General features: G+C 37.6%; 4 protein-coding genes and 1 long non-coding RNA gene across 10 annotated transcripts; 3 read left to right on the top strand and 2 right to left on the bottom strand.

Moving 5' to 3' along the window:
* The first annotated feature begins 1,583 nt into the window (after nt 1-1,583).
* Nucleotides 1,584-2,534, top strand: LOC147509317 (uncharacterized). Its single transcript, XM_086597774.1, has one exon. It carries the CDS (start codon nt 1,584-1,586, stop codon nt 2,532-2,534), a length of 951 nt encoding a protein of 316 aa, XP_086453900.1.
* A 1,503-nt stretch (nt 2,535-4,037) lies between these two features.
* On the top strand, nt 4,038-4,745 carry LOC147509318 (uncharacterized). The gene has a single exon (XM_086597775.1). The coding sequence runs from the start codon at nt 4,038-4,040 to the stop codon at nt 4,743-4,745; it is 708 nt and encodes a 235-aa protein (XP_086453901.1).
* A 1,321-nt stretch (nt 4,746-6,066) lies between these two features.
* Nucleotides 6,067-15,919, top strand: LOC147509319 (reticulon-like protein B22). Of its 3 annotated transcripts, none has more exons than XM_086601655.1 (5): nt 6,134-6,419; nt 11,649-11,790; nt 12,778-12,879; nt 13,697-13,812; nt 15,517-15,919. In XM_086601655.1, exons 1-5 carry the CDS (start codon nt 6,217-6,219, stop codon nt 15,572-15,574), a joined length of 621 nt encoding a protein of 206 aa, XP_086457781.1. In that variant the 5' UTR covers nt 6,134-6,216; the 3' UTR covers nt 15,575-15,919. The 3 variants fall into 3 exon arrangements, with proteins under 3 accessions (XP_086457783.1, XP_086457781.1, XP_086457784.1); XM_086601658.1 differs by having other exon boundaries at nt 6,155-6,419; nt 12,778-12,847; XM_086601657.1 differs by lacking the exon at nt 15,517-15,919 and having other exon boundaries at nt 6,067-6,419; nt 12,778-12,847; nt 13,697-14,132.
* LOC147509320 (uncharacterized) lies at nt 14,466-15,421 on the bottom strand. The gene is made up of 3 exons (XR_015218458.1): nt 15,283-15,421; nt 15,081-15,197; nt 14,466-14,603 (listed from the first exon to the last, which is right to left on the bottom strand). It is a non-coding gene; the product is annotated as an uncharacterized LOC147509320 (long non-coding RNA).
* Nucleotides 15,864-22,641, bottom strand: BZIP9 (basic leucine zipper 9). 4 transcript variants are annotated; one of them, XM_086601653.1, is made up of 8 exons: nt 22,400-22,641; nt 21,175-21,258; nt 20,229-20,553; nt 18,829-18,952; nt 18,317-18,476; nt 18,072-18,147; nt 17,831-17,956; nt 15,864-16,406 (listed from the first exon to the last, which is right to left on the bottom strand). In XM_086601653.1, exons 3-8 carry the CDS (start codon nt 20,523-20,525, stop codon nt 16,071-16,073), a joined length of 1,119 nt encoding a protein of 372 aa, XP_086457779.1. In that variant the 5' UTR covers nt 20,526-20,553; nt 21,175-21,258; nt 22,400-22,641; the 3' UTR covers nt 15,864-16,070. The 4 variants fall into 4 exon arrangements, with proteins under 4 accessions (XP_086457779.1, XP_086457778.1, XP_086457780.1 ...); XM_086601652.1 differs by having other exon boundaries at nt 18,317-18,524; nt 21,175-21,251; nt 22,400-22,613; XM_086601654.1 differs by having other exon boundaries at nt 21,175-21,251; nt 22,400-22,583.
* Between the last annotated feature and the right edge of the window lie 409 nt (nt 22,642-23,050).

Raw genomic sequence — 23,050 nt, forward strand, 5'->3', positions numbered from 1 at the left:
CGTGCAGCTATGCAATCAATTGACACTGCCAAAAGAAAACAAGCACGCAATTGCCAAACCTCCGAGCAGAAAAATGCTCACCGTAGGCTAGATACTGCTCGGAGAGCTTTAGCTCGTGGAATGCAAACGGATGAAGTAAGACATTTCAAGCAAGCTCTAGCTACAGCTCGTAGAATAACATCAGTTGCAATGCACAGCCCTGTTGAACGAGCTGATCAAAACGCCCTAAATGCGGGTCGTAGAAGAGTTATTAGGCGAAGAGTTGCACGTCAAAGAATTGCTCGACAAAGAGTTGCTATTGCTCGTCAAAGAGTTATCTGGCGAAGCATTGTTCACCAAAGACTTCCTGGTGTTCAAGTGATGGTAGGGGAAGACAATGTTCATGAAAACCCTAATCTACCACCTATTATGGACGACTACATACCACTCTCCAATGCACAAGTATTTCAAAATCATGCAATGATATTTTATGGGTCGGGCTTGTCCTCTATGCAAAAGAAAATTCCCGGATCTAAAGATTTCTGCAAGTATTTGTTTATCCCGTATTTTTTTTTTGAGTAAAGTTTTTGAATATGTTTGTAGTGAGTGAGAACCTCACCTATAACAAATATTTCAGAGGTATTTGTACCTTTTGCAAGTTAGATAACCGAGGCAATAACACTCATGCCGGCATGTTCGATGTTGACAATTCAATGGATCCCGGAATTGTGCCTCGAACTGCTTTCGTTTGTCCGATCTAGAAAGAATTCTCATTGCCGGGTGCACCCCATGATGTCCGTGGTATCGTGTTAGGGGTCAACAATACAAGTACAAAGGGTAATGTGATAAACTTTGCACAAGATGTCAATATGATTGCCAATCGCTCGCCATTCAAGCCCGCCGATTTGTCCGCACTCGGTAGTTAATAGAGGGGGACCACATGCATGTAAGGAATTCCGTGTTCGGCGAGAATTTGTACGCAGAGCATTGGTTTGGTTAAAAACTCATCATCGGTACTATGGTGATATCACTATTGATGATGGAACTCTAGAAGGACTACCTTTAGATGGGCAACCTGAAGACATGCCACATATGTGCCAACCTGAAGAAGATCTTGCCAATGTAGTTTCTGCCATACCTGGGCAAGCAGATGAAGATGAGGGACCGCCTGAGTTGCATAACCAGGATTTGCACATTGATGGGTTTCATGTTGTTGGAACAATTGCTATTGCGGCGCAACCTAATCAACAAGCTTGTTTGCAAAGGGCATTGAAAATTCCAAATGTAGATCAAACTAATGTTCACATGCCTTTTACAACTCAAATCATTGATGAGTTTTCAACCCCAGGATATATTGCTATGGCATTTCCAACTCTGTTTCCTTATGGTGATGCTGATCTACGACAAGCTCGTCAACGGAAAGTCACTCCATTGCCATACTTTCAGTATTTAATGAAATATCATGATGGGCGCTTTTGCTAGAGATTCTAGATTCCGCTTACTTAGCTTGAACTCTCTTTCAAGGTGGCGTGCACTTTCTTTGGGATATTTTTGTGAGGAAAAATCCTACGGATGCTGAGTTGTCAATTGATGAAATTCGAAATATGGTTTTGTCCGGAGACAAACAATTAGCTAATCGTGTCTCTTACTTTGCTAAGAATATTCGTGGTACACGATCTTATTGGTATACAAGATTGAAGGAATTGACTGCTATGGTTAAACAATTAGGTGCACCAACCATTTTCTTCACACTCAGTGATGCTGATATGCAATGGCCAGAACTATTTCATCTTTTAGACCCATCTAATGATCTCGAAAATATGTCTCCTTTAGATAAAAGAAGGGGACGCGCAAAGTTAATTAATGATAACCCGAATGTTGTTGCTTGGTTCTTTCAGGCAAGGGTGGAATTCTTCTTTCGGGATTATTTACGCGATGAGTTTTCTGTGGTTGATCATTGGTACCGGTTTGAATGGCAAAATCGTGGTAGTGGTCATGTTCATGGATTTCTTTGGCTAAAGGATGCTCCAGATGTTACTCGAATTGGTACAAGTGCAGCTGACAGATCTAATGTCATTGAATATTTTGATAGACTTGTTTGCACTATGAACCCGGATCCAAGCGTGTCTAGAAACCTGCAAGAGCATCCTTGTGCACGTACTTTGCCACTCGACTTACAACTTGATACAGATGAGGATGACTATGTTTCATTGGTCAATTGGGTCATGCGACACTCTATATGTGGAAGTCATTGTATGCGCATACACAAAGCAACACAACAAATGCTATGTCGCTTTAGGTACCCTTTTGATGTAATTGGTCAATCGAAGATTGTAGAAGAGCCTCCTAATAGTAATATGTATCGTTTTGTGGGGCGCCGGAATGATGAATTAGTATGTTCCCACAATCGAAAGATTTTGCAGACATGGCGTGCAAACATTGATTGGTCACTTTGTCCTTTCGGTCAATCTGTTGTAAAAATTACATTGGTAAATATGCCGCAAAAATCCGAGCCGGCATCAAAAGTTTCGAGATACTTTACAAGATATTGTTGAAGATTTCCGTCGACCACTGTCAAAATGCAAGATCTGCTTTCAAGAGGCTCCTTATGAAAAGTGTCTCCTCGAGCGAGATATTTCTCGCATTACGAAGTATGTCACTTGTTGATGGGGTACCCAATCGACCGCGATCATCCGAAAAGTTTGTACTCTTAAATGTAAATGAAAAGAGCATGTTAGCATCAACTATACCGTAGAAGAAGAGTGGAAGAAGATGAAGAGATTGTTGGAACAGATCCTAGCTTTGTAGGAAAATATATGCAACGACCTTCTAACTATGAAAATACTTCCCTCCTTGATATGGCAAAGAGACACTACTTTCTTCGGAATGTTTGGCACACATCTCAAGTTGATGCAGGTTAATGCGTTTGGTTCCTGAGCTAGACGGTCACATCATGCCAAACACTGAAAAATGGGAATCATTTTGTCGTCAACAAGTCTTAATTCATCACCATTATCGAAGTCTCGAAGAAGCAAAAGGAGAATTTGCATTGTGGTCCGAAAGATACTATGACTTGAGTTTTGACTATAATCATGGGATAATTCTTCCGAAACCAATAGATGAAGAGTTTGAAGATGGTATTGAGGTAGAGCCGGGTACGTAAGACTTACTTAGGGATGAGTGGATGATGGTGCCGCATGGGGGCCCATGTTTGTCCCCCCTGGGAAAATGTGGAATTAGGAAGGAGAGACTTGACATTTCTCACAATTGGGGTGAAGGTTTACAACGATATCCAAATATTGAGATCGATAGAAAATTGCGTGCATACTCTACGTGAAGTGCCAACGAAATGAATAGTGATCCTCTTCTTGTGTAGTAGATCTTGTATTATCTCATGAACAAAGAGTGGCTCATGATATGGTTGTTAAAGCACTACAAGATGGAGCATGTATTCGATTAATTGTTTGTGGGGGTGCAGGTACGGGAAAGTCCACTCTCATAAATGCAATTGTGCACTCAATTACTGCAATCTTTAGAACAAACAAAGCAAGATGCGTGTCATGGCTCCTCTACCGGAGTTGCCGCTTTTAATATTGGAGGTGCAACCATCCATCATGAACTCGCTATCACTGTAGAACGGAAAGGTTTGAGAGAAACTTCCAAAAAGATTGAAGGTGATCAATGTCGACGTATGCAAGAAGACTTTAAAGACGCCAAACTTATCATTATCGATGAGTACAGCATGGTTGGAAGAAGTATGCTTGCAAATATTGATCGGCGTTGTCGAGATATTTTTGCAAAAAACGAGCCATTTGGTGATGTCTCTATTATCCTTGTTGGTGATATAGTGCACTATATGTCAAAGGTGGGTCTATTCAGCAAACAAATGGTGGAATTGTGTATTCTGGTTTCGAGAAATGTGTTCGGTTATCACATATATTTCGACAAGCAGGGGATGGGCAAGCATCATTCCCGAAGCACCGCTTGCACTAAGTAATGGAACTTCCACCGTCGGTGATTGGCAATTATTTCTAACCAGAGATATTTCCTTGCTCAATATGGAAGAGATTGACACCTTCAAGGATGCTTTGCGTCTATTTCCGACAAAACAGCCTGCACATGATTATAATCTCACCCGACTGATTGAGCTTGGTAAACCAATTGCTCGAATTGTCTCAAAAAATAATTGTGATATCGCTTCCAAGGCTTCATCGGATGATGCAAAAGGCTTGGAGAAAGTTCTTTGTCTATCAGTTGGGGCACGCGTTATGCTTCGTTCAAACCTTGCCACTACAAATGGTCTGGTTAATGGTGCAATGGGCACTATTGTGGATATTGTTTATGGAAATGGTTGTAAATCACCAGAAGACATGCCTCTTGCTGTTATGGTTGATTTTGACAACTATCGTGGTGCTAGGTTCAGTCCAGATTCAAATATAATACCAATAACTCCACAAACATCTCATTGGAAGTCCCATGATGCATCATGCCAGCGCACTCAGGTTCCTATTGTATTGTGTTGGGCTATAACAATTCACAAAAGTCAGGGGCTCACTCTCGATCGAGTTGTGGTAGATATTGGTGAAAGGGAAAGCCTCGGTTTGACTTTTGTTGCGTTGTCACGCACAAGAAAGTTGTGTGATCTAGCATTTAGCCCTATGTTCTCTTTGGAGAGACTACAAAAGATTGGAAAATGTGTTGGTCTTAGAGGCCGATTGCAAGAGGAGAATCGCTTGCTTCACTTGTTTACCTCAAGCATTTTTTGAAATCATCTTCTTTTTGGGATATCTAATCATTGAAATGTTCATTTTTTCTTTATCTCGGTATGTAATATTCATATTTGTAACTTCTTTTTTCTTTATCTTGTTTTGCGATTCACTTCATCAAGATGTTTTATATTTCTAACGAATAAATGTCTAATGTCATTATCATGCTTAATTTTGTTGTTTGGATTTATGTAGGTTCTTCCACAAGTAATGTATAGGAGGACATTTTTGATGGTTCTTGAAAGCGATGGATTTTGCCACTTCACTCTGAGGCTTTTATATTATAGTTGTTTAAATAATTGTGTAATTTGTTATATATATATAGTATTTTAGAACCTTTGGGATGTTGTTACTTTGGTTCTTCAAATATATGTTTCTACATATGACAGGTTTTATGATTTAATATTGAAATACAAAGGAGACTCTGTCGAAATTTTCATTTGTAAAATATGTGTTGTGATTTTTCTACGTGGAGAATGTTATATTTACTTCTAAAGTAAATAACTGTGTAATTTGTTATATGTATAGTGTTTTAAAACCTTCGAGATGTTATTTTAGTTTTCTAATGGTGTTGTATATATGTATTTTTGGTTATTCAAATAACGAAAGACAACATGTTTCTTTAGAATGACAGGTTTTGTGATTTAATGTTGAAAATATAGAGAAGATTTTGAGAATGTAATATTGTTTTAAAACTAAATATATGTTGATAGGATATTATGTGACTTAACTCCAAACATAAAAAGGCTCCATTAGCCATAGAGTTGGGGTGTCCATCGTAATGCATGACTACTTAACGGGGGAAATTTCCGCAAATACTAGCTTCTTTCATTATTGTTGAGATAATGGTCTATTTCTTCACATTTACTGCACACGTAGTTATTGATAGATAGAAGAATCATAGTATATATTTCTGTGCACGTGCTAAAGCATTACACATGTTAATACACGACTGTTGGTTCAAATACGCAATAAAAAACTAGACAATGATTGGGCCTATTTTCCTTAGTTTATTTGTCTAATTATCAAAAAATTAATCAAGTCATGGAAATAAATATAATCCGTGAGCGGAGCGAACATTTTGGGAGAGGGGGGGGGGGGGGTAAGGTGGCCCAAAATGTTACTTGTTGGTTTCGTCATCGCCTCTCATCTTCTCCTATTCATCCCTCTCCCTCTCAATCTCTCCCTCTCAATCTCCGCTCCTCTCTCCCTCTCAATCTCCGCTCCTCTCTCTCCGCTCACGCCCCACTGCTATGCAGTTTACTAGTATAATAATAATAATAAAAAAAATCCCAAATAAATTATATGCTACGCTCACGCCCCCACGAGAAAGAAAGTATCTCCTTGGACGTATATATATTCCGCAAAATCAATCAACTGTCGATATATATCAGTACTAAATACCGATATTACAATTCAACAACAATTATTATTATTATTATTAAACAGAAGAACGTATTAGAAAGTTGAGATGGAGGAGAATAATAATAGTAGTAGTAGCAAAAGTGGTGTGGAAGTTGGGAAACCGTTGATAGTATTGATATGTGGGAGTCTTGTTTACTATCATTGTGCGTTTCGGAATTCGAGTCTTGTCTCACTTTTATCAGACGTTTTAATCGTTCTTCTTTGCTCTCTCGCCATTCTTGGAATGCTTTTTCGTCAAATGAACATTTCGTACGTACTCTTTCTTTCTTTTAATTATTATTTCTTGCAATTCATTATTTGCATGTTGTAAATGCATTTCATAATCATTTGTCGATAAAATCCCTAATGGAGAATAATCATAAAATGATAAATATGTCTAACATTAGAGTTGACTTTGGAGAGAGGAAATCTTTTGGAGACAAAAGGCTAAGATGAGAGTGACAATTGAAGATGAAAAGTGCTCAAAGTTTTCCACTAGATGGCCAAAGTTAAATACTTGGAAACTTTTTAAGAGGGGAGGACAATTTTAGAGATGGTATTCTAGATTTATATACTATACTTTATTCCGAGTCTTCTGATATTAGACCTTTTGTGGATGACTTACCTCTTCATTTTATCTCTGGACTGGACAAGGAGATGCTTGAAACCTTGTTTGGAGAGGAAGAAATTTGGGAGGCTATTTGGAGTTTGGTGGCAGATAGAGCTCCGCGGCCTTATGGGTTCCTTTTGAGTTCTATAAGAGGTAATGGGAGACCAGTCGTGTTAATTTCATGAGCATGGTGGAGGTTTACACCGGATTCCTGGCTCACCATCTCAATAACACTTCCTTTGAGTTAATTCCCAAAGTGAACGATGCCGATGACATAAGTGAGTGGAGGCCTATAAGTTTGAGTTATTTTCAAGTCCACTGTCTTAAGGTTTAAAAAGGTTATGCACAAGGTGATATCTCAAGAACAAGGAGCGCTTTTTCATGATAGAATTCTAGACGGTGTCCTATTGTGAGTGAGGCCATTGATGAAAAGCGGAGAATCGATTGCCTTGAAATCGTGAGTAAAATAATTCTAACCAAGGTTAATGACCACGCTAATTGAAAGTTTTTGGACTAAATTCTATACGAGGGTGGGTTTTGGAGCAAAATCAAGAAGGTGGTTTTGGAAATGTGTCTTTATTCTTTTCTGTACTTGTTAATGGTTCATTGGTTCCCCAACTAGTGTTTTCAAGAGTTCTAGAGGGGTCAGGCAGGGTGATCTAATCTCCTCTCTTTTTAATTTTTGTTGTGGAAGCATTAGGTAGGAAGATTTCCAGAGCGAACTCCTTAGGGGTCCTTGAGGCTTTTAGTGTTGGGCATGACAGGGATCACATCTCTCACCTCCTGTTTGCTGATGATACTCTAGTTTTCTTAGGATCTCAGGTGGACCAAGTTAGATGGTTAAAAGAAATCCATTGGTGTTTTGAGGCAGTTTCGGGGCACTTGTCTGAGTGTAAAATTTATGTTGTAGAAAATGTTATTGTTCTCGTTCTTGGAGATTTATCGGCGGTTTTGGGATGTCAGGCTGATTTCTTCTCATGTACTTACATGGGGCTGCCTCTTGGTTCAAATTGACGTTCTAAATTCATTTGGGACTAGTTACTGAAAGAGTTTAAAAGAAATTGGCAGGGTGGTAGTGTAGATGTTTATAAAAGGGAGTAGTTGGTCCTCATTAAAAAGCACATTGGCTAGTCTCCCTATCTGTTTTATGTCTCATTTTGTCATTTCCAAAAGTGTTGCTAACAACATTAAAGGAATTATGAGGAATTTTCTTTTGAATGATTTGGACAAGCATCATCACTATCAATTGGTTAGATGGGAGTTATATTGTTTGCTAAGAAGGATGGAGGGTTGGGTGTTCGAGACATTGAGTAGCTTTAATCAAATTCTGTTGTGGCGATTTGGAAAGGCACGTTAGAGTTTGTGAAGAAAAGTGATCGGCTCGTCCGGTTTGTATCTCTTATGGTTGTGGGGTTTGGAGACGGATTCTCAATGTTTTCCCTCTTAAAGGGATTCAATATCAGCAGGGCCACCTCAACCCTATAGCGAAATAAGCAAGTGCCTAGGGCCCGCCAATATAATCCATCCAGCCCACTAGCCCACCATAACGTTTTCACAATTCACATTGGAAAACCAGAAAATATGGTAACTTTGAGTAGCAGACCCTTCGTTTCCCTCACCTTCTTCACGTTTCTTTCACCTTCCACAACTCTTTTCACCTCTCAACAAATATAAAACCCGCAATACAATCTTACATGTATAATCTCTTTGACTATTTAGTTTTCCTCTAGATCCCCCCAATCTTTCTGTTTTGGTGTAGAATTTTTCTTCTTCTCTATGTCTATAAATCAGTAAGATCTAACAATTTTTTTGGTATTAATAGTAGAAGGCCTCCTATTCGAACTTTGCTCAAGGTCCCCCAATTATCTTGAGCCGCCCCTGAATATCAGCTAGGGATTGGTACATGATTATCTTTTGGGAGGATAGTTTTTAGAGCGGGATCGCTTGCCACAGTTATCCCTTGTTGTTTGGCTTGTTCGGCTAAAAAGGTGAACCCTTTTAAAGATTGTATGGTAGAACTGAGGTTGGTATTTCTTGAGACCTAAGTCTTCGTAGACCTCAGAATGATTGGGAGATCGATACTCTACCTTCTCTAGCGGCTAGGTTTGATGGGATACCTTCTGTGACACAAAACTGTGATAAGGGAGTGTGTTACCCAAGCAAGAAAGGTACTTTCTAGTTAAGTCTTTTTTATTTCACCATTCCATGTGATTCAATTCTCCTAATCATTGTTTTCTTATTCATTCTTTTCTTGTTCCAATCATATGGGTAACTTTTTTTTTTTATCGGTAAAATTCACTATATATATAGATTTAAAATAAATATACAAGATTGTCCAATTTAAATAGCAAGAAGCTACTCGACTTCATACAAACACCTCAAGTTCCCCAAATGACACATGCACAGACCTACTCATCTCACAATCCCATCCCAATTACACAAAGTCTAAAAAGTTTAGATCCTTAAACAATGGATTAACACAAGCCCAATCAAATAGAATCTCCTTGACTTCCGATACCAACTTGTGCAATTCTCTTTCTTTATCCTCAAAGATCCTCAAATTCCTCTCCTTCCATAGTGTCCAATGTCCATACAATAGCATTTGGAAGATGATCCTTGATATTCGGTGGAGGCACCCTCCAGTGTTGAATGAGTTAAAGAATAATGCCCAAAGTTGGAAAGCAAAGGAACTATTGAGAAGGAGATGATCCCCATTCTCCTCTGTCATTTTGCAAAAAGAACATACATTATCAATAATCATACCCCTCCGATTCAAGTTATCAATAGTTTTGAATCCTACCCAAGTAGGCTCCCCAACAAAAGAAAGCTACTGTTAATGTGATAGAGTTTTCCAAATCGGAAATTGATGATCCTCTCACTGTCCTCAAGCACCACTGAAGCATAGTCCTTTGCCAAAACTTGATAGAACGACTTCACTGTGAATACCTCTTTATTTATTATCCCACACCCATAGTCTTTTATCCACCTCTCCAAAATTCCTATCAACTTGGTAAATGGAATGTAATAGGTCTTCATATCTTCCAATCTCCCAATCATTAAGTCCCCTTTAAAATGGGTAGCTAAAGTTGCTAGAAAGATTTCTTTTCTGCAGATACCAAAAAGAAGTCAGACAAACCAGGCAAACCAGCATTTATTGGAAACAAATATTTTAATACCTCTCTTCATCACCCTCGAGACATAATAACATGCCCTTTTCTTCAACTTTAAGAAGTAATATTAACCTTTACCTTAATCCAGTTTCTTCTCCTCTAACAAACGGTAGGTATTCATTTAATGCTGGTAAAGCTGTTTTTGCTATATGTCTTCTATTTCAAAGCTTCCCGCTGATAAAGAAGTTGGATCTTCTAAAACTTCTTTTGCCGCTCCCTCTTATTCTTTGATTCCAGCCTTAGTCACCGTCAATTTAACTGAAGGGAGCGAGAGCCTAACTTGAGAAGCTCTCGTGTTTGAGCCTTTGAGAGCGGCGATATAATATATAAATAATACACATATTTGTAAAAAACAAAGTAGTAAAAAAATTATTCAAACAAAGTAAAGCTTAGATATTCAAAATGAAAAGAAATATAGTTACAAAAATAGAAAAAGAAAATAAACATATGAAATTTCTTAGTCCAAATTACTACCAACTCATTATCTTTAGTTCTTTATTATTTTTTTTAATATAGAATATCCAACTCCACTCTCTTCTCTCCTTCCTCTCTTTGTTTGCCAAGAGCACAGTGCCAGAAGTCATGTAAACCAGTGAACACACACACGTCAAGCTTGATTTTTTTATCATCTCGACCCAAATACTACTCCTTTCAACTGAAACTTATTGTAGATAGACCTAAAATAAGTTCTAAGGTAGTTCTCAATTTTTTTTGTTGAAGGAAAGAGGCGATTTTCGTTGAGATTTCGGAGAGCACGGTTGCAAAAATTGAGAGCGCGGTTTTAAAAATCTCAGAGCGGGGTTTTATGAGGGATTGGCACTTAAACCGCGAGAGCGAGGTTTTAGAGCGGGAGCGGTAGGCACTTCACACGGTTTGTGTGACTAAGAATTTCCAGCCAATATCCAGCTGCTGCATTAATCAACCCAATACGCCAAATCCCCCAGAAAACATTTCAGTTCCCGCATGCCAACCTCACCTTGATGTATTTAAAGAACCACCACCTGCTTCAAACTCATTCTCTCATTCAAGCTCTTCCCAATCTCATTCCAACCATTGTACTATCCCTTTTTCTAATCAGTAATCATGAATCCTCAACAGTTGGCTCTCCTCAGTCACAATCGACGTCCTTGATGGGTGGTAGACAAAGGGATTATCGGGGATCTATTGAATATCAGAAAATCATTTGGCTGCATCAACGAAGCAAGGAGAGTGAGAAATAAGTTGAACCAAGGGAATATAACGGAGAACATAGCCAGACTACAACTACCTCTGGCGCTGAATCGAACAACTCTAGAATGACCACTCTTTACACGAGACAAGGAACATTGGAAGCATCCACAATCTTACAATTGTGAATCTGGAATTTGGGGGTTGTTGGAATTGTGAATGGAGCAATATCACCGAGTGGTTTTTATTGAATTTGTTTTGTTGCTGCAAATATGGTGAAACAAACTGTAGTATGAATTTATTGTTTCTTTTTTAGCTTTTTTAGAGATGCCCCTTTGTTCTTGGTGTGATGTTGAGTACCCATTATTTATTGAGTTGAACAAAGAAGTAGAAAGAGGGGCTTATGTTAATTTACAGGGAAAAATAACAAAGTTTTGAACCGAAAACTTAGGGGGCAGGGGTAGCAGTACTAACTACTAAGCTACAATTTTTTAGTGTGCTTTTTCTTAATGTATATTTTAGCAATTGATTTGTTCGTGGGAACTTTTGTAGGGTGCCAGTAGATCCATTAGAATGGCAGATTTCTCAGGACGCAGCAAATGCTATTATTGCATGGTTTGCTAATACAGTTGGGGCTGCCGAGTCTGTTCTGAGGGTTGCCGCGACTGGACATGACAAGAGACTTTTTCTCAAGGTTGTATTTGCAAATTACATAAACTCTTTGAAGTATCTCAAATTATCTGATAATAACAGCCCGTCTTATCTAGGTTTAATGATGTAGAATTTGTTTCAGCATGTTGTAACATCTTCAACATGACATGCTTAGAGATGATTTTCGACCCTGAATTTTAACATTCTACCTGAATTGAGGGCTGAAGTCTGGTCAGTGCTTTAGTTTAAAAGACGAGACTTATAGTCAGTTTCAAATTTTATCCAACGGTTGGCTGAAGGCTTTTTTCTCTTCTTTTCAAGTATACATATCCAGTAAAACACATTCTTTATTTGACATCTACAGCCATGGCCTGTGCCCTGTGGTAGTTGAAAGTCGTGGATACTTAGTATGAGCTGAACGAAGTGAAGGAATAGGAGTCTGTCATTTGTTTTCTATTGGTTGGTTAAGTTATTCTACTGTACCAGTCAAGGAAATGATTCTTTGACTCAAATGAATTAAGTACGTAGGCCCTGGAACTGTTGTAATCTCAATGTTTCTATAGAATTGCATGTGAATGCGGTATCTGTATACCCTATTCCAAATAATGAAATAGCTTTTACAAATGAGCTGCCAGACGTTGAATGATCTTAGGATCTATGTTGTGATGTTAATCGTCAGATTATGCTTAAATGAATGTTGGAAAGTGTTGGAATTTATTTTCTTGCAGTGGAGGACTTTGAGACAAGATGCTAGTTGCGAATTACAGCAGGTTTTGTTATTGCAGTCTTATATAAGGAAGGAAGATTTCTCTTCGAGGAACTGTTTTTTGTTTAATCTGTTCTGCAGTTGACTATTATGGATTATTTAAATGTTAGACGTAGTTACGGAAGTGATTGTTGTTGGTTGTTGCTGTCATCATATTATCTTACCTCAACTGAGTTTGGATTACCGATGAATATAATATTATAAACTATAATGAAGTCATTCTACTAGTTAGAAACTGACAATGGTCTTTCATGCTTTTATAAGGTGGTTGCCATTCTGTACCTGCTATCGGCTTTGGGGCGAGTGGCCTCTGGTGCTACAGTTGCCTATACTGGTACATATGATTTTACTGCTTCTTACTATTTAGTAAGATTCTTCAAATTTCTTGTTTCTGTTCTTTCATTTCTTCATCAAAATTTGGTTGCGAATTTGGTGAAGTAAAATTCAGTTTGAAACGACAATCTGAGCATCTTTTTTTTTTTGGGTAAGCAAATGGATGTTACTAGGTATGAACAACCCCACAAGTATGTCTGACACTGTTTTGGTCTTGGACCTATGAATATAGTTGCTAATTGGACATGAATTAAAAGTTAAGTTTAATACACCTCCAAATGCAGAGCTAGAATTTGCAATAGTATCATTTTTTTTCTTTGGCTCGGTAAAAGTGATTTTAATTAGACAAAAAGCAGGCCTAGGAAGCCTATGCGCAAGAGAATAAAGCAACCATTAGTGTTGTCAGAACCACCCCCTCCCTATCTTTCTGTGGAGTTGGCCTTCTGGTTTGCTCATCAAGAACCTTCTTATAATGACAAAGCATGTAACATTGGCACAATGTTAGAAAGTTTGAGTGTGTTGATGTCCTGAATTATGTATTTCTCTTAAACGTATCAGTTTTTGTCTCATCAGGTAAAAGTGATAGAATTAAAAGAAAACATCATTTTGTTTTCTGCCTGTATCGTCTTTAAATCTTTTGTGTGAGATAGTTTTAGGAGATATGGATTATTTGTATTATTACAAAGAATTTAGAGGTTTTCATCATAGGAAGGATGGATCAAATTCCTTGTCCAATATGATAAAATACTGAACAACTTAAGATTTCATTTGGAAATTTCTCGTGCTAAATTACTTCACAATTTGTTTTTACTGGTGAATGTATGTGTTAATCAAGTATCTTCTTGGACAGGACTCTGCTTCTTTTGTTTGTACTTTTTTGCTCAAAGCTCCCAATCACTTGGTGCATGCACATCTCAGTTCCTTGGGAGAAGAGATTTTGGACTTCCAATGCAGGATGCCTTTTAGGTTAGAATGTTTGTAACACATATTGTGTGTACGATATCTTTTTTTTTTTTTTTTTTGGTAAAGGTGCGTATGATATCTTTTGGTACCTGGTTGTATAGATAGATACAGTTAATGGTTGTATACCTGTAAAGAGCAAAGACTGCTTCCGCGATGCCTTTTCTTTTGTTGAAAGTAGTAGTGATCTTGATGCATCTAAATGGTGGTATCAGTTTTAAAGTTTGTAATAGTTATGGTGGGGTTAAAATGATGGAATAACCGGAGTTTTCGACTTTGCATGTTTAGAGTGAACGGTATGAAATATAATCATGCATTTATTTTCATGGTATAAAGCGTCCTGAGTAATGTTGTATGGATCACACTGTCATGTAATTTGTAGTACAATAACCATATAATACCAAATTAATTGATATAAAAGCAAGGAATCGTACTTCGGCTATTATCCAATAATAGTAGATAGAAATAAGATTTTTATTTTTGACGCGATTCTGTCTTCAGCACTTCTGACATCATAGCTTTACTTGGACCTGGAGGCACACTAAGTTTCTCGTGGCCAATTATCTGACAAGCAGCTGAGAGCCTCACTAGTTCTGTTCTGTAGGCCCTGTAAGTGATCCAAGCTTGCATTCCTCTGTTGTATTAGGATTCAGTCTATGCTTGATACAGCATTTCCTTGTGTCCACGTCTTCCAATACTCCAATCCGAAGTCTGAAGCCTGTCCAGAACCTGACATGTTGTATAAGATGTGTCTCGCGGACATGGTTGGTTGGTCATCTGACACCTGCAATGGGCCCCTGCAGTAAAATGCTTGGGATGAATTGGAATAGCTTTCAAGAACATGGTTTAAGTTATATGTTAGGGATCCTCTACCTATCTTACCTGATAAAGGTAGTCTGACAGATTTTACTAGGGCTCCTTTGTGCTAGTTTTATTTTTTTTTTGGGGGTGGGGTCCACTTTTTAAAATCTCAAAATCTGAATTTGGTTGTAGCTATTTTTAGCAGACATGGTTCGAGGCGTTAGGATTTCTAAATGTTCAAATAGCTACTAAAGTCTTGTTACATTGTAACATGTACTTTCGTCTTTTCAAGTGTATTTTTAGCGAGAGAAAAAAAATTATTTTAGCGGAAAAAAAAAAAGGTGCATTTTAGGAAATGCACAATTGCAACATTGATTAGAAGTCTTTCAGAAGGTGAATGAAGGCCAAGATCTGGCTCTTACACCTTAGATTATATCAACTTAGAATAGTTCAATACGCAAACACATGCCTACCTTCACCCTCGAACCTTCCATGCTGTTTTAAGCACTTGGTTATCCTAGCTGCTTCAGAGAATTCTCGATTAGCATCTATGTATGCTTGTAACCATTTTCGGCTCCTAGTTGATCGTCCTGTGAGGAAAGTATTATTTAAAAATACTTTTTGACTATATTAGAAAACTTCCAAAGCACGGAATGCATGTTTTTGAGCAGGTACCTGAGTTTCTGAAGTAACTACATGGGCTTGTTATCTTCGTCTAGATCGTTCAGCAGACTTGTGATTGGAAACCATCCTGCCACGAACAATGTTACGAGGGTCACGTACAATGTCTCATTTTTTTTTCGCATGCCAATAACTGCATGAGTCAGCGAGTACGTTTGAACTCCACGCATGTCAACACGATACCTAGTGATCTCTTTTACATTAACTAGATGCATGCTCTGTCTGCAGGAACCACGATCTATCTCCACTTCATTATCATCCGATTGCTTCCTGGAACCGCTGTTAGTTGCTTGATTATCTTCATTGGGTTTATCGTTGTCGCAGCGCATGCAAATGTTATAAAAGTAGATGCAGACCTACAGCACTTGCAAAATATGGGAGCTCGGAGCTAAAGCAAAATTTCATTTTACCGTCATGGGGGCTTAGTCCCTCTTGACTTTGGCAATTATGTATGGAAGCAAAAAAACACCCATACTTATGTAATTATGTAAAAGCAAACTACTTTTAGGAAGCCAATAAAAAATAAAAAAAACCCACCCACTCTAACTTTGCCACAATCACTTGCTAATAGTCTATGGATCATAATATCATTTGATTTAATAATACAAGAACCATATAATACTGTTCTAATGGATACAAAATCCAGCTATCGTACTTAGATTAATACAAAATAGTAGAAGCAACATTTTTCCACAAACTAGAAACATGATATTCTAAGTAAATACTCTCTTGAGCACTACATTAGTCGCTTTACTTCGAGAGGCACATTAGGTTCTCAGGGGTCATGGCCAATCTTCTGACAGGCAGCTCTGTAGGTTTTGTAAGTGGTCCAAGCTTGCATTTCTCTGTATGAGGGGTGTATTTCGATTCAGTCTATGCTTGATACTGCCATTTCCTGTGTCCACATCTTCCAATCCTAAGGCCGAACCTTGTCCAGAACCCGTCATGTTGATATAAGACGCATCTTCTCCTCGGACTCCCAATGGTGGCGAGATCTCTGATGACTGGAATAGGTCGTGGGAATTGAATGGCTGGGATGAGTTGGAATAGCTTTGGAGAAGATGATTCAAACTACATGTTAGGGACCCTCTCGCAACCATATCCTCGGCCAGTTTAACCTGAAAATGTAGTCTGAAAATATTAAGCGGTGGGGGACTTTGGTTCAAGGTCTTTTTATATCGCTCTCCATAAGGAAAATAACAGAACAGCTGTATTATCTTTCCTGATTTTGGTGTTTGCCAGAATGTATCTGTTTTAGCAGCCACTGAACTAGGGATTAGAATTGCTAAAATGGTTTAAGTATCTATCAATGTCCTGTTACATTCTAAGATTATATCATTTTTCGAGAATAGAAGTGTAGATAGCAAAATGCCTTGTTCTACTTCTTCTTGGTGGATCCATGAGAAGGCTAACAGGGGCTGTAGCCCCCCCCCCCTAACTTCCCCACAAAAAATAAATAAATAATAAATATATATTTAATATATATATATATATATATATAGGAGTATATATATATATATAGAGGAGGGATAGAGCCACATTCACTATAGCCACATTGTAAACGGATCCAAACAAAATTGTAGACTTAGAAGTTGAATTAAGGGCTGAATTTTGTAGATATTATCTCCCCAGTATGAAGAACATGCTCACAAAAATTTAGCTCATTCAAAGAAGTCTAACCTTAGAACATGCTCACAAAAGTTTTGGACCGTTAGATGAAAAGTTCAAAAATGAACACTAATTTTTACATGGTTAGACATATCAAAATATTATAATTTTTTGTGAGAATGATCTTCATGGTGGGGGGATCATCTCCACAAAAAACCAAGCCTTAATTCATTTATATGTCGAAAATGTGGCTATATATATATATATAATATATATATATATATGGGGAGGGATAGAGGCACATTTATTATGCGCACATTATAGCCACATTTTCGATATACAAATGAATTAAGGCCTAGTTTTTTGTGGAGATGATCTCCCCACCATGAAGATCATTCTCACAAAAAATCATAATATTTGGATATGTCTAACCATGTAAAAATTAGTGTTCATTTGTGTTTATTTTTGAACTTTTCATCTAACGGTCTAAAAGTTTTGTAAGCATGTTCTAATGTTAGACTTCTTTGAATGAGCTAAATTTTTGTGAGCATGTTCGCCATGGTGGGGAGATGATATCTACAAAAAATCAGCCCTTAATTCAACTTTTAAGTCCATGATTTTGCTTGAATTAATTTACAATGTAGCTATAATGTGCGCATAAGAATGTACCTCTATCCCTCCCCTATATATATATATATATATATAGTGGTAACTATTCATATATAATATCCCTAAAAAAAGGCAAAAAACAAATAGTAGTGATAATTAGTGGTAATAGCCCCCCTAGTGGAGAATCATGCATCTGTCCGTCTTCTTTTCTTTTGTTTTTAATCAAATCAAAGCAAGATTTTGCTCTCCCTTTCATTTTCTTTGTTACAATAAAACCTTGGGATTATTTAAGTGTGAATATTAATAGATAAACACGCATGCATACCTTCACCCTCAAAGCTTCCACATCAGATTTTAGCACTCGGTTATCAGTAGCGGCTTCACTAAATTGTCGATTAGCATCTGCATATTGCTTGTAAAAAGAACCATTTTCTGCTCTCAGTTGATCAACCTGAAAGAGAAATATGAGCTTTAAGTCATGACAAAGGAGACAATTTACGATTAATAACTTAAAGAGTTTTGTTATACTTTTCTTTCTTAAACACTCACTACAGTTTGGTATTTACCTGAGTTTCAAGATCAACCAAATGTTCTTGTTTTCTTCGTCTTGATCGTCTGGCGGACTCCCGATTGGAAACCATCCTGGTACATGAATATGCAATGAGGATGAATCTAGCAAATCTAGTGTTTGTTCATAAACTCAAAATTGCATTTCAGTTTGTAAGGTGATTTGCAACAGCGCATCACATGGTTAATTTTAATAAACAAAATGTTGTAAACTACAACCAAACACTGTGGGTCAACTCAATACCTTCTGATCTTTTTAACAGTAGTGGGATCCACGCTTTGTCCGCATGAAGCACCATCAATCTCTATATCATCATCATCAGATTGCTCCCTGGACGAACCGCTATTAGTTCCTGTTGCTTGATTATCTCCATTCGGCTTATGAGCTGAGGTTGGACTTCCAGCTGACCCAGTGGCAGTGCATGCAAATGTTATACCACTAGATGCAGGACCTACAACCAAGTAAAACTCCCCCAAGAAAACACTTTAACTGGAGCAATTGCAAGATCTTGGGAGCTAAGGCAGAATATTGTTTTACCACAATAGCAATTTTCCACCTTAGTCCCTTAGCTTGACTTTGGCAATGATCAGAACTAGTTCAAAAGCTGAGTCGTAATGTTAAACCAGCAAATTTTTCTTTATAGCTTAATTGGTCGAGTTAGGTGTATATTTCAAATTTGAGTTTTGTCAGGTTCAGCTGCGGAGTCGTAGAGATATAGGTACATTTATCGTTCTATAAATATATGAAATCCATACCACAGATTGATGATTGCGAGTCAATTGTTGCCGAAATGCTGGAAAGCTTGGGGACTTGATTTTGGATCCATACAACGCTCTCTGTTAATCCGCCGCCACAATTTGAAAAATTGTTCATTTTGTCCTGGTTTTCATACACAAGTGAAAAATCCAGAGTGTAGAAACTATGTTGATGGGCATAGTGAAAAATCCAGAGTGTAGAAACTATGTTGATAGGCATAGTGAAAAATCCAGAGTGTAGAAACCATTTTGATAGGCATAGTGAAAAATCCAACTGGTAGCATGAACAAAAAATAAAAGTTTCCTCTGTATAATGGTTATTCTAAAAGAAATATCTAATAGGCCCGAGTTTCAAGGGATTCAAATGCCTTGAGAAAGCAGTAGTTCAGGGTGAAACTTCATCACTGCTAGCAGCCCAGCAGGCACCAATTCATTGATTGCCCATGATGGAAACAGGGCCCTTCATCTATCCACTGGAAAGATTCCATACCATATTTTACTCATTTGTTCTTCCAAATTATGAAGGTTCACATTCGAGTCCATATATGAAAATTTAAATCTAAGCTAAAATGTAATCTACTTTTATTTCGCCGTACTCAATTATGAAATGCTGCAACTCGAATAGGTCTTTCCACCTCTTATGAACCTGACTTTATTGAAGTAAATAAGCATTTTGCTAGAATTTTGAACCTAACCAAACCATAGGTTCTAACCAGGTCTGAATTTTTTCTCCTCAAGGAAAACAGAAAAGGGGCCAGAGGCATTCGCACGTTTGCAGTCATTGTGACTTTAAAATGATAGATCGAATGCTAATTTTCTTTCGACTTGATAGCAAACCTGATGTCCTGACACTTGACCAACCCAGAAAATCCAGTACTACATTAGAAAAGAGAATCTTGCAAAGGATAGTCCCCCCCCCCCCCCCAAAAAAAACAAAAAACAACCCGAAAGTGACATGTTTCTTGCCAGGTCAACAATGAAGGGTCCTATGTTCCCTATGCTGTCAAAGGCGGTCCAAGGCCCTGACGAGATGGCCCAAGGCGACCCTGTGCCAATGCGGCAAAGGCGGTAATTTTTAGTGAAAACATTGCAGGTCGTTGTCAAAGGCATTCCTATAAGGGTGCCAAGACGTCCCAAGGCATTAGTTGAGAATCATAACACCTTGCCTTGCTTCTGACAACATAGGTCCTATCTTGGCTTAGAACTACCCGCTTCAAAGAGGGAATCATATTACCAAATCCACGTAATAGGATGAATTTGCTAAGGAGTTGTGTACTATATATCATGAACAATATACACTAAAGCTGTTCATGAGCATTTCATAATTATTTGAAAAAACATAAATACAAATGTAAGGAAAGAAAGGAATTAAAACAAACTAAAACAACTGAAGAACTAACCTGATTTCCAAAAGTGAACGTCGGATCACTTGCACTAAAATCTTCAAAGCATTTCTCTTCTCCTTGAATGCTAAAAAAACCTTGTGTTTCTCTGCAAATCCTAACTTTCTGAACGCTAGTTTCACCACTTTTATCGTTGGCACTATCATCAATCTTCAATTCATTCGTTGGCCTAAGAAACTTTTCCAATTCTAATTCAGAAGCGCTGCGCTTCATGTTGCGGCGGGAAAACATAGAAGCATTTGATGATAGATTCGATATGCAAGTAATCATTTCTTCAACTGGTTTTGGATCCATTTCTACTTGTTGATATGATTGTTTGGATCTATAGATTTGTTGAAAGAGAGAGCAAGAGCAGTTAAGAGAGCCATGCAGAAAAACCAAAGTATAGAGAAGCCGACTTATATTCTTAATCATATGGAGCAGTGTTGTGGTGGCCAGCCAAGAAAATTATCAAAGGCCTAAACTTACCTCAACTCACCGTAGATACCCTTAACCTACCCTCTCCCCCCCCTCCCCCCAACCCCCTAGCTTATGAAGGGTTGGGAGGAGTTGAAAGGGTTATAAAGGTTAAGAAACAATGTGCGCATTTGATCTGCCTATCTTGTCTGATGCCAAAGATGTACAAAAACCACCAAAAAATATGTATTTCAGGGAAGCACCTATTGCATTGAATGCATTCTGGAACATGTATGCCCATGCAACTTCATGGACAAATTTTCTGAATTCTGGGCATTTGAAACTTCGATTGAAAGTTTGCAATACAAGTGAATCATGTGAAACTTCTATTTAATGTTTGCTACGTATTTCATCTAGAGTTTTTTGCTTGGTAGTTCAGTATCAAATATAAATGTTTATGAAATGAAACTTCGTCACCTTGGTAGTTTATAACAAATAACAAATACTTAGAAATATTTCTAGGGATGAAAGAAAATCTAATGCCTACCTTCAAGTGAGGAGGGTACTGAACAAAATCTTGGGATACTTAATGTTTCATACTCCCAAAAGCAACACCAACTTTACCTGTCAGCTAAAAAAAAATATAAAAATAAAAGTAAAAGTAAAAGTAAAACAAGAATCAGAGTAGGTTTAATAAAAACAAACTATAATTGTTAACACATACAGAACCTACCAACTGAAAAAACAGAATTATTCATTTCTCTATTGATATCTTATAGAACTACTAATTCGTCATAGTATGTAACAAAACCTAACGCAAATAATATGAAAGAGCAGAAAGAAAATGGTGGCTTAGTTGACAAAATTGTATACGAAGTACGTTCAAATCATTTCTATGTTCCCTTTCTATGCACAATAGTTGGGCTTCGACTAAGAGTTTCTTGTTCGTAGACAGTATTGTGGTATTTCAAAACTAAAAGCATCATCACGAAATGAGGAGACTCTCACCCCCATCCTTATATATTGCAACTAAAGTTTAGTATGTGGGCACTTACACTACGTGGGTAAGTCAAGTGACACTAAAGTTTAGTATGTGAGACCAATGGATTGCTAACCATTAATGAATATAGCAGAAAAAGCAACACCATTGGATGCATTTCAATACACGTCTCAGTAAACATATGGCCACCCACACATATACTAATATGTTGAGCTTACGGACTATGGGGATTCCGTAAGTTACGATTTGGATCCAAGTGCTTAAGAGTGATTTTTTGCTCAACCAAAAGCTTCTAAGCTCCTACAGCCCCCTCAAGGATCACTTTCAAGCAATCAAATAATCAAAGTCAGCAAGACTTGGGTATCCCAAGAAAGGAAAGATCTCACCTATACACATATCAGACTACTTATTCATCGATGCCTAGAGAGTTGAGAGTTAAGATCAGTGACCTATATCGAGGATCGTCATAAAACAGTAAAAATGACACAAATGTTTTGATCCATAGTTTTGAATTAATTCCTACTACATCAATTGTACGCCTTGGATTATTCCTTTCCTAAGCAATTAATGTTATAATACAGATCATCTTCTACTGCCCCATCCATAGCAAATATTAACAAACCGCTACAAACAAAATATATAATTGGTGAACAAACAATCACAGTAAGCAAGCTAAGCAGTGAACATATATAGAGACCAATTAAACTAGTTGTATATATATTTAGTGACCCAAATGAAAATATAATCAAACTAACAAAGAATAAAGAAGTACCTGAAATGAGATACTCCCAAGAACCTGCAGTAAAAGAGTTGAAACCAAACAAAACTTGGCGGAGAAGAAAGAGAGAAAGAGAAGGGAGAAAGTTTTATAGATAGAAAGATATTTGTGGGGTGTTAATGCTTTTTAAGTAGAGAGTATGTAATGGAAGTTGATATGGAATCCCACCCACCACTCCAAAGCAAAGAATGACGTTTCACTTTGTTATTTGGAGAAAACAATGTTTAACTTGCTTTTCAAGTCCCTACTTTTCTAGCTTTTTAAACTAAGCACTTCAGTTCTGTGATGAAAGCATATAGCCATATACCAATGTACCCCTTAAAGTTATTCACGTGTGGAGGGACCCACAACCAATAAGTTGGTCATTGAGTGACTTTAGACTCACTTTATGGGTTTCTTCTTGGAATTACACTCCCAACAGGAAAAGCATTTGAGCTGCCACCCTCACAGTAGTGTCAGTGTATGACTCTATGTCTAAAGCTACACGTTGAGGGCCATTTTTAATCTTGCACAATAAAAAAAAAACGTATTAAACCACTTCAAAAGCAATTAATAAACATGTTTGTTTTCTTTTTCTTTTTTTTTTCGCTAATCACCCATCACATTAAAATTTAGACTTTAGTGAGATCACAATCTAGAGATGTC

The sequence above is a fragment of the Coptis chinensis genome, chromosome 3, assembly GCF_015680905.1.
Source record: "Coptis chinensis isolate HL-2020 chromosome 3, ASM1568090v1, whole genome shotgun sequence".
NCBI classification, from domain to species: Eukaryota; Viridiplantae; Streptophyta; class Magnoliopsida; order Ranunculales; family Ranunculaceae; genus Coptis; species Coptis chinensis.